General features: G+C 40.5%; 2 protein-coding genes across 2 annotated transcripts; one reads left to right on the forward strand and one right to left on the reverse strand.

Moving 5' to 3' along the window:
* Positions 1–3,679: 3,679 nt before the first annotated feature.
* On the reverse strand, positions 3,680–7,045 carry dnajc12 (DnaJ (Hsp40) homolog, subfamily C, member 12). Its single transcript, XM_040139616.1, has 5 exons — positions 6,618–7,045; positions 5,742–5,820; positions 5,234–5,373; positions 4,993–5,137; positions 3,680–4,219 (listed from the first exon to the last, which is right to left on the reverse strand). The coding sequence occupies exons 1-5, from the start codon at positions 6,693–6,695 to the stop codon at positions 4,137–4,139; spliced, it is 525 nt and encodes a 174-aa protein (XP_039995550.1). The 5' UTR covers positions 6,696–7,045; the 3' UTR covers positions 3,680–4,136.
* Positions 6,204–13,056, forward strand: sirt1 (sirtuin 1). Its single transcript, XM_040139615.1, has 10 exons — positions 6,204–6,535; positions 7,416–7,868; positions 8,313–8,435; positions 8,615–8,850; positions 8,969–9,121; positions 9,939–10,086; positions 10,181–10,260; positions 11,625–11,808; positions 11,942–12,469; positions 12,746–13,056. Exons 2-10 carry the CDS (start codon positions 7,523–7,525, stop codon positions 13,033–13,035), a joined length of 2,088 nt encoding a protein of 695 aa, XP_039995549.1. The 5' UTR covers positions 6,204–6,535; positions 7,416–7,522; the 3' UTR covers positions 13,036–13,056.
* Positions 13,057–14,151: the final 1,095 nt, after the last annotated feature.

The raw sequence follows: 14,151 nt of genomic DNA on the forward strand, positions 1-14,151 counted from the left end.
TTTAGATAAAACCGCATGTCTGCCGGGAAGAAAGGCAAAACAAAGTGCGGGAAGCTGCAGGGAGCTTTAGCTGACACAGGTGTGGTGGTGCACCGTCCACTGTGCAGTGTTGATGCACAAACGGGGTCGACATGGAAGAGACATGAGAATAAAACCTCACCTGCCGACTCGTCGCAAAAGTCAACGTCTGAAGTCTACAAGAAAACATCTGGATGAGCCAGAGTATTTCTGGAAACAAGTGCTGTGGACAGAGGAAGTTAAAACCGAGTTAAAACATGTTCTTTTGAGGCCCCTTTCGAGGCACCAGAGGAAACTGACTGCAAATGCACAAAGACATTCAAGGCACCAAACAAGTGAAAAACAAAAAGAAAAAAAGTCTGTTTTGGCAGCGTCTTTTGGAGTCATGTTTACTGATGTTTGGATTGTTGTATTATTGTGTTTTGGGACTTCATATGGTCTCTGTTACCTAAAGTGGTATCTCCGTTTTCGGTTTGGAGACATCTCTGTCTGAAACTTCTGCCTCCACAAAAAGCCGAGAGATGAATCCACAGAAGACACGATCTACAGTTTACACGGAGACAATTTCCTACTAAAGAACTGAAGGACAAACTGTCCACACTGTTGTTGTGGAGGCAGAAATTTCAGAGATGGATGTTTTTCAAACCTGGAAAAATAAAATTGCCGCATTTTACAATGGAGGAGGTTCCATACGAAAGCACTAAAACACTAATGGTTGTTTTAGTGCCAAAGATTCCTTCTCATATGAAATCGAGGAAACGAGGTCGCCACTTGTGCTGCCCTTCAATCTGCAGCCATTTTGTGCCTCAACGCCCTCTGACTTCTTCTTTTCATCTGCAACTAGTGACAGGGAACAGGAGGAGAACGTGTGATGGTCACAACACAGAGTCAGTGGGGCTCATTCAGTCAACACAACAAGTACAAACATACAGCTAAAGCAGCCATTATGCCCATGTAAATAAAGGTTTGGTTACTATTGTTCCAAAGCAACAAAAGCAGCAGCATTTGATGAAGACCTTTGCCAGCTGTGAAGTGTGGGGATGAAGAGATTCTGCTTTGAGGTCGTGTGGCAACCAGTGGCACAGAAACATCACATGGATAGAAGGAAGAATGGATTCCACCAAACATCAGCACATTCTCCGGGTTTGTCATTTTGATGCGTGTCTGCCGCAGGGGTTGATTTTCCTTCTTCTCGCTTCAAAAATCAAAGAATATGGAATTTTTCCAGGGGTGACCGGACTTTTGCACACAGCTGTATAATTTTCTTCCCCTTTCTAATAAGCCAGGTCTTTTTCCCAGCAGACGTTTTGACTGGTCACAGTAGGAAAAGCACAGGTGTAACTAATAACATTAACTGTGGCTGCGTTGTGTTGAAATGTCTCAGTAAGACATTATTCACTTTATTATTTACACTTTAAAGTGTCTTCTGGGGGAAAAGCTGTTTCCAAACAGACTTTGGTCTGGATGCTCTGCAGCTGTTTCAGCAGCAAAGTGTCTGATTTGAAAAAGAGAAACTCCGAGAAATGTGACGGATGTGGTCTGAGATTTCTCTCATCTCCGACAGGTTCATTCAGTCTCGCTGAGGAAAACCTGTGAGTTTACTGGGGGAGTGTGTGTGTGTGTGTGTGTGTGTGTGTGTTGCGTTGAGTGGCGCGATTGACGGCCATTGTTGATGTGGTCCAGGAGGAGGCGCTGTAGGGGCGACAAACGGCAGCGGCGGGTGAAGGTCTTGCATGTAAACAAGCGGCTAAGGAGAGAAGGATGGAGGTGTTGCGCGACACGAAGCGACGACGTGCGAGCGTGTGTGTTGTCGGAGCAGTGTGGGGAGTGTAAAAAGACTGGGTCTCGCTGTATTACTCAGGCTGCGCTACAGCGTCTATTCACAGGCGCGATCCCGCTACTGAGCGGCACGGGGGCTTTGGCCTGCTCCGTTTCCGACCTGGGCCGGTGCACCCCTCCTTAGGCGACCTGGTAGTCCCGGACTCCCCCGGGAGCACCATATCGATACCGAACTTAGCGCGGACACCCGATCGGCATAGTCCGCTGCAGCTCAGAGCTCCTGAGCTCAATCGATCCGCCAGCCTCAGCCTCCCGGTGACTTGGATTACAGGCGCGCGCCACCGCGCCCGGCGAGGAGCAGACGTCCGCATCTGGCTTTTAGCTTTTACGCAAGTGATGTCATCACAAAGGCTGGCGACACTTGGTGGCCAAAGTTATGCAGCATCTTCGTTTGATAATGTGAATTTGAACGTGCTGGTGGTTTGATCTGCCCATTTGAACCAAGACCTTCCCCCTGCAATTCTGCACTTTACTAAACTTGGGTATGTTGTTGGTATTAAAGTCAACCTACTGCTACCTTCACTGCCTCAGGTCACCAGTGTGAAAACCTTCCTACCACACCGCCCAAACATCCAACTAAATCTGTACTTATAAAGAATCTGTAAAGATTTTCCTCAGTGACTGGCAACATACAAGTACGGCATGTGTTCTCTCTGTGGATCAGTGGTAGAAAGTTACTAAATACTCCACATTTACTCAAGTGCTTTACTTAAGTACCAATTTGAGATATTTGTATTTTTCTGAAGTAGTTAACTTCATATTTCTACTCCACTATTTGTATTTGACAACGACATTTTCTAGTTTCTCTGCAAACTACAGGCTCTGCATTTCACCAAACTCATGCACTAAGAATGATGGGGCGTAAGTTACCCAACCCCAGCAGGTACAGCAACACCCACATACGAGTGAGAGAGGTTTCAGTCACGCACAGATTGTACCAGTGGACTGTGGGTGCATAGATGCTTTAAGACTTTAAATACAAATTATATGATCTCCTTTACAAAATATGAAGCGTTATCACTACATAAACTATACCAATACAGTGAAATAAGCAGTTACAATTTCCTCTGCATAATGAGTATATGTTAAGGACATTTTCTGGTAATATGTAGTAGTATACCACAGCAATATTTTTGAATACAGGGCTTTTACTTGTAAGAGTATTTTTACGCTATGGTGTAACTACTTTTACTTAAGAAAAGCATTTGAATATTTCTTCCACCACTGATGCAGAGGTATATGTGACATTTTCGCTCTGGCCAGAGGCAAAATCCAAAATATGTAGGACAATTGTAGCAATGTATAATTAATAAGAACAGATGCTGGTGAATCTCCGTGTAAAATGAAGATTTTTTTGTTCACTTTGTGCAATATTTGTGTTATAAATCAAGATCTTAGCAGATAGCAGCTACTTCACTGCAGTGTGTTTCAAACTTGATGCACAGACTCAGCAGTATCCATATAGGAATATCTTCTGTGTTGGATACATTTATTGACCCTTAAATCCACTTATACTTAAATTTGAAATCCGGTCTCCGTTTCATATGATTTGTTAGCTAACTCAATTTTACAAATTATAGCAGAGGCTTGACCTGATTTAAGATATGTCATCTGCCAGTTGAGTGAAACATCTGTTTCCACAAACTTCCAAAAAAATCTAATTTTGTATCTCTCATTTGGCCAGATGATTTGAATCACTTCTGATAATACCCCATCCCACCCCGGCAAAAATAGAAGTCAGTAGTACTATATTTAAACTGAAAATCACTGTAGGTGTAATGATGCCATGCAGATGCACAACAGCAGCAAAATGAATGTTCCATTTCCAACTGAAGTAATGATTTTATAGCCTCCATTACAGCTGAAGACATTAAATGATACATTTCAGCAAATAATGAACATGATATGTTTCAGATTTGTGTTCCCAACATTACGAGCTTGACTGCAACACAAAATTACACATTATAGCATTAAAGGTACTCCAGTATCAGGCATGATCATATCTCCATTGTGTGTTAGGGTACATATTTAACAACTGAGCAAGACAAATAACAACATACATTATTCATATAATCTAATGCGCAACTAACTGATTGTTGTTAGACAAAGTATTTCACACGTGCAACAGACAAATTTCCATTTTATGCAAGGCATTTGGTGGAGAGACAGCCAGACCACATTCACAAACATTGAAATTAGTTAACAGGTCCCAAGTGAATGAGTGACAACTAAAAGACACAAAAGACAAACTTTTAAACAAATTGAAACTGTTCATATAATTAGATTTCATAATTTCTGAACTTCCGCAGTAGATTAGATGGAGAGTCAGCGGCCCAACGGAAACGCCGATGGCAGTAATCACCTAGGTCGTGGTGATAAAAAAGTCGGTTAATTTTATTGGATTTCATTCTGTCTAAAAATATAGATACACCTTGTTTTTACAAAGTAAAACCGGGATGGGAGAAAACATTCAGACCTGCTGATGTAAAACGTTAAGCGTTGCTATATAATCACATTATTCCATTTTATAAATGTAATAATTTCACATTTGATTGTATAATGATTATTAGCCCATAAAGAGATTTATAGTTTGATTGATGTTGTAACAACAAGAAGAAACATCTTTGAAGAAGAAACACTTTCATGCTTTATGAAAAATCATTCACATCATAATTGTACAGACATGGAGCGTTGTTTAACTGGCAGTGTCGCAGCTGTTTCTGCTTAGTGTTTCCATCTGACCATCTTGAATGCTGCCCATACTTTGTGTAAAACACAACACTTCACGAAAAGATAGGGTGGGAACAAGGCCCTTTTCTTTATGTAAGTGTCAAAATGCACCTAAAAAACTTTCTATGGTACTAATGTCACGCCAGAGTGGCACTCAGGCAGCCCATCTTTTACCTCTTCCAGAGTGTTCCCAGAGTGTTCCTCTTATTATCAAGGGCCTCTCGGGCTACAAAAAAATAAGGGTGCCGGAGGCACCGTTGACAACCAGACTTTCTATGCACTGAATGGCCACTTCCTCAGTTTTGTTCATTGCTGTGTTTTGCACCTCATTACTTCATAATAAATAAAAAGAAATTGAGTTTCTTTACTTTCCAGTGCTTCGAGAACATTTTGAAATATACTTACTTGAGGATGGCATGTCATCACATGAGGGGATCCCCGGGGCTTCCCGCTCACAAAGAAGGTCCTTTGCTTGGGAAGTGACTGGGATTTCTGCTTTGGAGGCCTCCAGCATTGGTTCCTTCTTATCTCTCACAGCCCAATGCATTGACTGCAAACAGGTGACCAAATATATCACTGAGATTTCCTGCTATACAGTTTACATAGTATTTTGAAAAATCTAGAGCAAAGAAAAGGCATTACATACAGTTTTTACAGAGTCGTTCAGGGCTTGCCAGTCATGGAACGGAATAGTAACTCCACTTCGTTTCCAAACGTCGTAGTTTTTCCTTTTGGTTTCATTGCATAAAACCTCTTTGGCTTCTTGCAGTTTTTGGAAATCTGCCACTGTCAGAAATAACGAAAATACCGGGTCTAAGATGGAACACTATGCTCACAGAATTATGAGAAAAAAAATACCCTCTTCTTTGTATGCAGCTTTAAGTCTCTCTCCATTGACACAATTTGCTTTGGAGTCAAGACATCAGAAACAGGCACTGACTGTTTTTGGGCTAAGTAAGAAAACTGAGATACAATTAAAGAAGTCATCATTTAAAAAAGCAATAAAAATAAAAAGTTGGGTTCACTTTGACTTCAAATCACACCTCTGGCTAGGTAAAGTGTTTTATAATATGTAACGCTACTTGTTTCTCAGCATTTGAAAATTCCTTTTTAAATACACACCAGTGTGCCACAGCAATGGTCCACGTATTTACCTGCCCTTGGGTTGTCTCGGTGTTTGTCTGGGTGACATGCCAAGGCTCGGATCTTGTATTCGTTGACAATCTGTTCAGTCTGCAAGGGAAACGCTCAAATGAATATAATGTAATGTTGACACTACAAATATCTGAACTTCAGAAACCATTCCCTTATTCTATTCTGGAGGGACATTATTCACTTTGGTATTGTGCACACACTCCAGTGTGACTAAGAGACCACAAAGCGAATTTATCTCCTTCTTCCACACAATATGTAAGGTCAATATAGCCAGTTGCTTTCTATCCTTAAAGTTTCATTGATCAGTTTATCATGTGGCCTTCAAATGCTTTAGCTCAAAGCCCGTGTGACACAAGCACGGTTCTTAGCGTTGCTAACAACGATGTAGACATTTTTAATGTATCGCGATATCATCGTGTCAATTTTGCCCCTCAGACGCATTTAGGCTCCGTGCGTTGCTGTTCCCATCGCGGATGTTGCTGTTGTCAGACTTTGTGCAGTTGATGCTATGAATATGAGATATTCTGCCGAGCGTGGATTACATCTAGTTACACGTGTGGACATGTTGGAGAGCGAATTACGCACAAATACTGTAACACAACAGAGGCGCTGGATGACGCACGAGTTGTTTTGACATTTTTTTGCTGAAGCATCAACAGGTCTCTGGGGACTCAGACTAACCCCGGGTGTACCCAGAATTCACGAATCTCTTGGTTTAACAATTTACAGGCGGCCGAGCGTCTGCGTACACCCCGCATTTTGTGTTATTTCCCACTTCTCAACTCTTAAACCGGTATGTTTTGGTTTGTAGATCCAGACAACCATTTTGTCACCCAGCACGTAGGCTGAGCCTTAACCCACTGGCCAGAACTTACCGACGACAATTCATCGCAGCCTAACAGCCCGTAGTAATCCTCCAAGTCCTCTGGTTTGCAGTTGAAAACAGCCTCCATAAATGCTTTGGGGGAAATGTGTATGGTTTTTCTAGTGACGGAGCCGCTCGTCCACTACCCTGGATCACAGCTGTTCCGTTCGAGGGCTGCTGATGGGCTCCCCCTGCTGCTGCTGCTGCTGCTGCTCCGCGGGTCACTCACGGACAGTGTTCTCAGAGTTTGCCTTGCTCTTATTTTCTCGGCTAGCGCTGGGGTAACTAATAAATACACTGGCACATGGCTAAAAGTGTCAAGGGAATTCTCTGCCGAGTTGCGCTGAGAACCGAGCTTTGCTTTTTGACCATTTGACGTATGCTGCATTCAAGTGTCCAGCTAAAAGTCTCACTCGGCGCGAAAGTTCGACCATTCGTGGGGGCGCGAAACAGTGGCAAAGGCAGCCTACAGTAATTAGAAAATAGTATGAATGACTTTGTGAAAAAAAAATTTGTTCTGATGACTTGGCTACATGGCAGGTGGCATATGTGGTAAAATAAAAGGTATATTTGTTGGAGGCATGTAATTGAAGCTGTAATTAAAATTCCAACGTGCACATTTAATACAAAGGTTATAAAAGATGTTTATTGATGTGGCTCACATTCTACTATTAAAAACGTTTGACATCTGCGTTTAACCAATACCTTTTTGCAGTCATTTACAAGCTCTTCACTTTGCTCACAATTCACCAGACAGTTTTTGAAGGCAGCAATATTTTGTTATGGTTTTATGTCATCGACGTACCAGGGGGACGTTCCAGCCGTCACTATTGGTGGAGGACGAGTCACGTGTGCTATGCAAATGAGCCAGCTGTCCGGGAGGAAGGATCTGCTCAGCGGTTCTGCGGGCTGAAGATGGCGGACGGAGAGAACAGTCTCGGAACGGGCTTTTCAGGCGCCCCTGAAATGGACGAGCCTGTCGCGAAAAGGTCGAAAATCAGTCCGGGAACCAACTACGGATTCAAAGTGACCGAAGCAGATCAATTCTCGTGCGTCTCTGCGGACAAAGAGAGCTGGGAGGCGGCGGTGAATTGTGTGCAGCCAGCGGAGAAGGAAGCAAAGCCGGTGATGGCGGTAGAGCAGGCCCAAGCAGCGTTAGGCGGAGACAACAATGGACTGGGACTTCTGGTCTCAGAGCCGCACAAACCATTTGTGAAGCTAGACGAGAGCGCCGTACCTGGGACAACCGAGGAGGGTGCTGGTATGAAAACAGCCGGACAGCTTAGCAAAGCTTTAGTATTTACGCTACACACAGCGGGCAGTGCACATTTATCAACTTAACCGGCGAGTTAGCGTAATATGAAAAAGAAGATAAGTTAACGTTAGTTAGCAAACGTTAAGCATTGCAAACGTGTGGTTGTTGAGTGGTATGTACTTCTCAAGACTACAACTTAAACTTTTTTTGAGTTAACGCTGAAAATGAGAGCGAAAACTGACGATTTAACTTATTCCCTCACGACTCTAAACTTTGATAGCAACTTAGCCGGTTTATATCTTTTTCCCACAAACGTTCACTTAAGTTAACGTTAGAACAGTGAGGTTGCTGTCATGGAAAACGGTTCTGACTGACGATAGTGGTTATCAGAGATAGACGCCGCTTATCTCCGGTTGTAATTGTTCATTTTCCAAATTTCTCTGTGCACAGATTTCCTTGAACACGATGATCTCCCCTCCAACGGTCTGGCTGTCACACCGGACCACATCAACGAGGACGATGACAGATCCTCACATGCCAGCTCCAGCGACTGGACTCCTCAACCGCAAATAGGTAACTAGGTGAATCTTAGTAGCATTGGGCCAAAAACATTGCCTGTAGGAGCTTTTACCACTCCTCTGATAGTGTGTATTTTGCAGGGAACTGTTTAAGCAACATTATTATTGCAGGCAGTGGTACAAACATGTGTATTTTGGAATACTTGCATGCTGAGATGTGGTATTCTTGGCCAGGTTCCTACAGCTTCATCCAGCAACACATCAGAGAGACCGATCCAAGGACGATTCTGAGGGATTTGCTGCCTGAGACAGTGCTCCCACCAGATTTAGACGACATGACATTATGGCAGATCATCATCAACATCTCAGAACCTCCAAAAAGAAAGAAGCGGAAAGACATTAACACCTTAGAAGATGTCGTTAGGCTCCTCCATGAAAGTAAAAGGATCCTTGTGCTGACTGGTGCTGGGGTATGCATTTGCAGTAGTATGTTACAGTTGTGCTATTTAAATTACCATGTGTTTGATTTAATACCTAGTGCCAGTGTTCACGCTATCAAATCAGAAAACTTCTATGCTTTTTTTGTAGGTGTCTGTTTCATGTGGGATACCAGACTTTCGCTCCAGAGATGGAATTTATGCACGGCTCGCTGTAGATTTTCCTGATCTTCCAGACCCTCAAGCTATGTTTGACATTGAATACTTCAGACGGGACCCAAGACCCTTTTTCAAGTTTGCCAAGGTTTGTTCATTGTGTCCACTTACTCTTGTGTATACTCAATGTTGATAACAATACATTGAAAAATGATTTGATCGCCCTCAGTTAAGATCCAGGTTTTGGATATAATAAGATAGTAAACTTTTTTTTAAAGTTATGTATTCAAAACCAAACATACTCACATAAACCTTTGCAAGGTGCTACAGAGAGATTCATAGATATAGAAGTTTCAACACACCTGGATCTGCATACTCATTTTATTATCTTACACAGATTTGGTCATACAGGGAGGGAGAAAATACTTAAAAGTAATATTCACATTCATGCCGAAAATGCATAACATCCGTGTACTACAGGTGCATGACCTTAATATGAAGAGTGTGCATCATATAGTAGATACTGTATCCTGTGGCTTCCATTTTTGTAGTTCTTACACTTTATAGTACTAACATGATACTATGTTTACCCTTGAACATGATGAGATGAGATACATATCTTTCCCTGAAGATGATCTATGAACAAAAGCTTTTAACGTAGTAATATATGATGCACCAGAACCTTGCACCCAGAAAACGTCTTTGGTGTTTACACACTGTTTTAGAACAAGATTCCAAACTTGTTTACTTTGAATATAGATCTTGTCCTTCAGATTTTGGACTGTGTTTATTTGGTGTCCAGTCCAGGTCCAGTTTTTGCTCCAAGACTAAGTCATCCAGGCCTTAAATATTAACAAATATTTAAAAAGATGAAGGTTGCAGAGAAGCCACAGCAGGAATGATATGCATGATTATAGCAGGCTTTGGATTTTGTCAGAAAGTGCTGAATGCATCCTCTGTTACAGGAGATCTACCCTGGTCAGTTCCAGCCTTCACCCTGTCACAAATTCATATCTATGCTGGATAAGCAAGGGAAGCTACTGCGCAATTACACACAAAACATTGATACATTAGAACAAGTGGCTGGAGTTCAGAGGATTATCCAGTGTCATGGTAAGTGATACAGCTAATCTTGGATCTTGCTTATTTTCTATAAAGTTCTGTTCATGGCAATGTTGAAAGGCCATTAATAACTCTGTTATTTCAGGGTCATTTGCAACTGCATCCTGTCTTGTCTGTAAACACAAAGTGGATTGTGAGGCCATAAGGGAAGACATCTTTAACCAGGTATTTATTTCTTAAAAACTGATCCAGGCTAACACATTTACATTTACTATTCGATACTGCATCATTTAAGTCACAAGACACTGCAATTTTATTGAAGTATTTTCCCACAGACCTTGAAGCTTATTACATATACTACATATTAAGCAACACCTGCAACAATTTAAATGACGGTGCACACCAAACTGTGTTGTCAAACAGCAACATCCAGCACTTCAGGGTTATTGCATGAAAGTAATCCTTAACAACCAACTTCCAGTGAAGAATCTTGCAGGGCCCAAGGAAGCTGATTTGTGTACATTTGCTGTGTAAGAAGTCTTATGTATGCCATACACTTGGTATTAGCACTGGCTCCAAAACTTAAGTGGTACAGAGCCATTGCAGGGTTCGGGGCAAACATGACCAGGAGGAGAAATTTGGAATGAAACTAAAGATGGACTGACCCTTTTACACAGCAGACATTTTGACTTTACAAATAACCATTATTAATTCCTGCACTGCATTGCATCATTTTATGGAATGGAGCCATGGTTAATGTTATGAGCTCGTCCTGTAATTCTCCTGCTCTGAGAAGTCAAAATCTCAGGTAATTATGAATTTTATTTATATGGCAAATTTATATACTGCAAAAAGACATGTTCTTAAATCAATTTTATGATATGTTTATGAGTGACACCAGTATTGTCCAAATATGGTGCAGTTAAAACATTGTGATTGTAAGTATCAACCAGTGTCAACGCTACTCTGTTTTTGAGATCATAGTGGTGGTGGTATATTAATTACAGTCAAAAGGTGTTCCAGGCTTTTTGTCCATTCCCATTAAAATACTGTAAATAATGCTTGTTGTGGGTTCATCTAAATTAAGATAAAAAACCTTTTTTAAATGTTATTTAACTCCATAGTATTGGGCTTGCTGCAGTGGATATCAAATACTTGGCATTCAACACCAAAACTGATGCCTGAATTTTATTTTATTTTATTTTATTTTATTTTATTTTATTTTATTTTATTTTATTTTATTTCATTTTATTTCATTTGATTTCATTTTATGTCATGAACATACTTTAAAATGTGACATGCAGTTGTTGGCTCCAGCTCAAACTGACTGTATTCATACCCCCAGGCAGAAAGAATAAAATGAATCATATCTTACACAAACATCTCTCCCCAAAGATTCTGCACCATCCATCGTTGTACAGCTGTCAGACAATTGTGGAAGTAAATCAGGGTGGTACAGCTGCCTACTTTGAAGACTTTTGGATTTTATAGATATGCAACCCTTACCAAAGTAAGGATGAAATTTGGCAGGTCATTTCCTTTAACACCATATTTTGTTATAGTGCTAATAAAATCTATTCCTTTTGCAGGTTGTCCCTCGTTGTCCACGGTGTCCAGATATTCCCCTGGCAATCATGAAACCTGACATCGTCTTCTTTGGAGAAAATCTTCCAGAAATGTTCCACAGAGCCATGAAGCAGGATAAAGATGAGGTGGACCTCCTGATTGTCATTGGCTCTTCTCTTAAAGTCCGACCGGTTGCCCTCATCCCAAGTATGTTTTCTTCAGATTAATGGATTTCTGTTTTCTGCAAGATGTATGCAATAACCAGCATGTTTCTATTGTGCTTTCAGTAAATCTAAACATACAATACATAACTGTTTTCTCTTTTCTCCATCCCATCCAGACTCCATTCCTCATGAAGTGCCTCAGGTCCTGATCAATAGGGAGCAGCTGCCTCACCTCAACTTTGACGTGGAGCTACTTGGGGACTGTGATGTCATTGTCAATGAGCTCTGTCATCGATTGGGTGGAGACTTTGAGCAGCTCTGCTACAACACCGTAAGACTCACTGAGATCACAGAGAAACCCCCTCGGTTACCAGAACAGCCACCAAGCGAGGCCTTGCCTGTTTCCAGCGACGCAGCTCAGGGGGAGCAGAAGCAGCACAGTACAGACTCAGTAATTAAACCTTCAGAGGAGACAGAAAGTCTGAATGTCGCAGAGACTGCTGGTAATAACGTTACACCTCCAGAGCCTTGTCCAAAAACTCAGTGTTCCAGTGAAGAGACGGCTGAGCCTTCAGAGTTACCAGCAGAAGACACACCAAAAGAGGAGGCCGCTGAAGTAAAGAACCAAACCTCCAACCTTGAATTTCGTAGACGATGCTGGATGAGTCGAATCAACAGAAGTCCAATCAGCAAACGCCTTGAGAGTAAGCTTTAGACAGTGGTAGACAGAAGAGACTGTTTAATGTGATCAACAAATATTTTTTAATATATTTAGTTGTATTTTAAACTAATTATATCCCATTCCCATTCATCATGTTCAACAGTGTTGTTTTTTCCCAATACAGCATCCAGATAGATATTAAAATCCAAATATTTATAAATGCCAAAGATATAGAGTAGATAGCAGGTAGATATGCAATGATGGATTTTCTCCAAATATTGATTTCACCTGAGTAAATTATTTGTATTGTTTCCCACAGCAGGCCAGTACCTGTTTCAAGCACCAAATCACTATATCTTCCATGGGGCTGAGGTTTACTCTGACTCTGAAGATGAGACGTCGAGCTCTTGTGGCAGTGACAGTGAGGAGTCTGAATGCAGTGCAGATGGGGTGGAAGAGGACAGCGAACCAGAGGAAGCCGACGCATTAACAGCGGATGGAGAGACATGCCTAAGAGACACAATACAACACACTTTAGACAATGAGGCCGCATCAAGTGTGCAGACAGACAATACTTTTGAAAAGACTCAGAGCACCACACACCTTTAAATGTAAAGTACCCAGTCAACAAAGCACTAATTGTCTTTTTTTTTCTTTTTATATATATATCTATATATATAATATAGATATATATTATATTATATTATATATAATATAGATATATATATAATATATATATAATATATAATATATATATATATATATATATATATATATATATATATATATATATATATATATATATATATATATATATATATATATAATAAAATGTTTCGTATATTTTTGACTCATCAACCTTACTATTATTTTTCATAAAGTTCAAATTGTGTGACAACTTTGTGTGAATATGCATCAAGATTTTTTTTCCTCGTTTGGGTTTTTTTTTTTTTTTTTTTTTTTTTTTTTCTGTGCCCAGTTTGGTCAGATGCATTGTGTCTGAAACCTCATACTATATACTACTTACTAAATAGAATGCAGTAGTGTATGCAGTAGAATGCATACACCAAGTTTATGGCATGTTTTTTTTTTGTTTTTTTTTTTTTCTTTTTCAGGGTTTCTTTCCAAATGCTAATCTGATTTTGCATTCACATTTTCAGAAATGTAGCTAATGCTCTCATCTACTGCAGCGAGCCACAAATGCAACACGAGATTTAGCTTTAATTCCTAAATCGCAGTCATTACAAGCAAAGACTTCAAATGCCAATCTCAGTCCATAGTGTGATATCAACTGTGATCTAATGATGTATTTTAGATTTGGTTAATGTTACCACTTGGAAATGTGTAAATATGTAAGCCTACTGCCTGCTAAATAGTGGGTACTATGAGTTTCAGACACATACATAAATCTTCAGATGGTTTATTAGAAAGCATTGTCTAACGTGGCATATAAAAAGTTCCGCTGTGCTCTTTCATGAGGGTAAATGCTGGAAAAAGGAACAGTACTCTTTATTTTTAGACCAAAGAACACTTTATCAACACGCTCCTACGTTGTCATAAGCTTTGTATGTTTAACCTGTCATTTAAATCTTGGAAAAAATATAACTATTGACAAGGTGTTCCTTTTGACATGTGGCAGCTACTTTTTATGGTCAAGCCTCTTATTTTTATACTCTGATGTGAGACATACTCAACGAAGAGTAGATGATTTTATCCGTACAAAGT

The sequence above is a fragment of the Xiphias gladius genome, chromosome 11 (genome assembly GCF_016859285.1).
Source record: "Xiphias gladius isolate SHS-SW01 ecotype Sanya breed wild chromosome 11, ASM1685928v1, whole genome shotgun sequence".
NCBI classification, from domain to species: domain Eukaryota; kingdom Metazoa; phylum Chordata; class Actinopteri; order Istiophoriformes; family Xiphiidae; genus Xiphias; species Xiphias gladius.

Bases quoted from the DNA above. Each gene is read 5' to 3' on its own strand.
- dnajc12 (XM_040139616.1), bottom strand. From the start codon at position 6,695: ATGGAGGCTGTTTTCAACTGCAAACCAGAGGACTTGGAGGATTACTAC. The intron at 5,821-6,617 runs GTAAGTTCTGGC...TTTCCCTTGCAG, and splicing joins GCTGCGATGAATTGTCGTCG to ACTGAACAGATTGTCAACGA. The intron at 5,374-5,741 runs GTAAATACGTGG...TATTTCTGACAG, and splicing joins CCGAGACAACCCAAGGGCAG to TGGCAGATTTCCAAAAACTG.
- sirt1 (XM_040139615.1), top strand. From the start codon at position 7,523: ATGGCGGACGGAGAGAACAGTCTCGGAACGGGCTTTTCAGGCGCCCCT. The intron at 8,436-8,614 runs GTAACTAGGTGA...ATTCTTGGCCAG, and splicing joins GACTCCTCAACCGCAAATAG to GTTCCTACAGCTTCATCCAG. The intron at 12,470-12,745 runs GTAAGCTTTAGA...TGTTTCCCACAG, and splicing joins AATCAGCAAACGCCTTGAGA to CAGGCCAGTACCTGTTTCAA.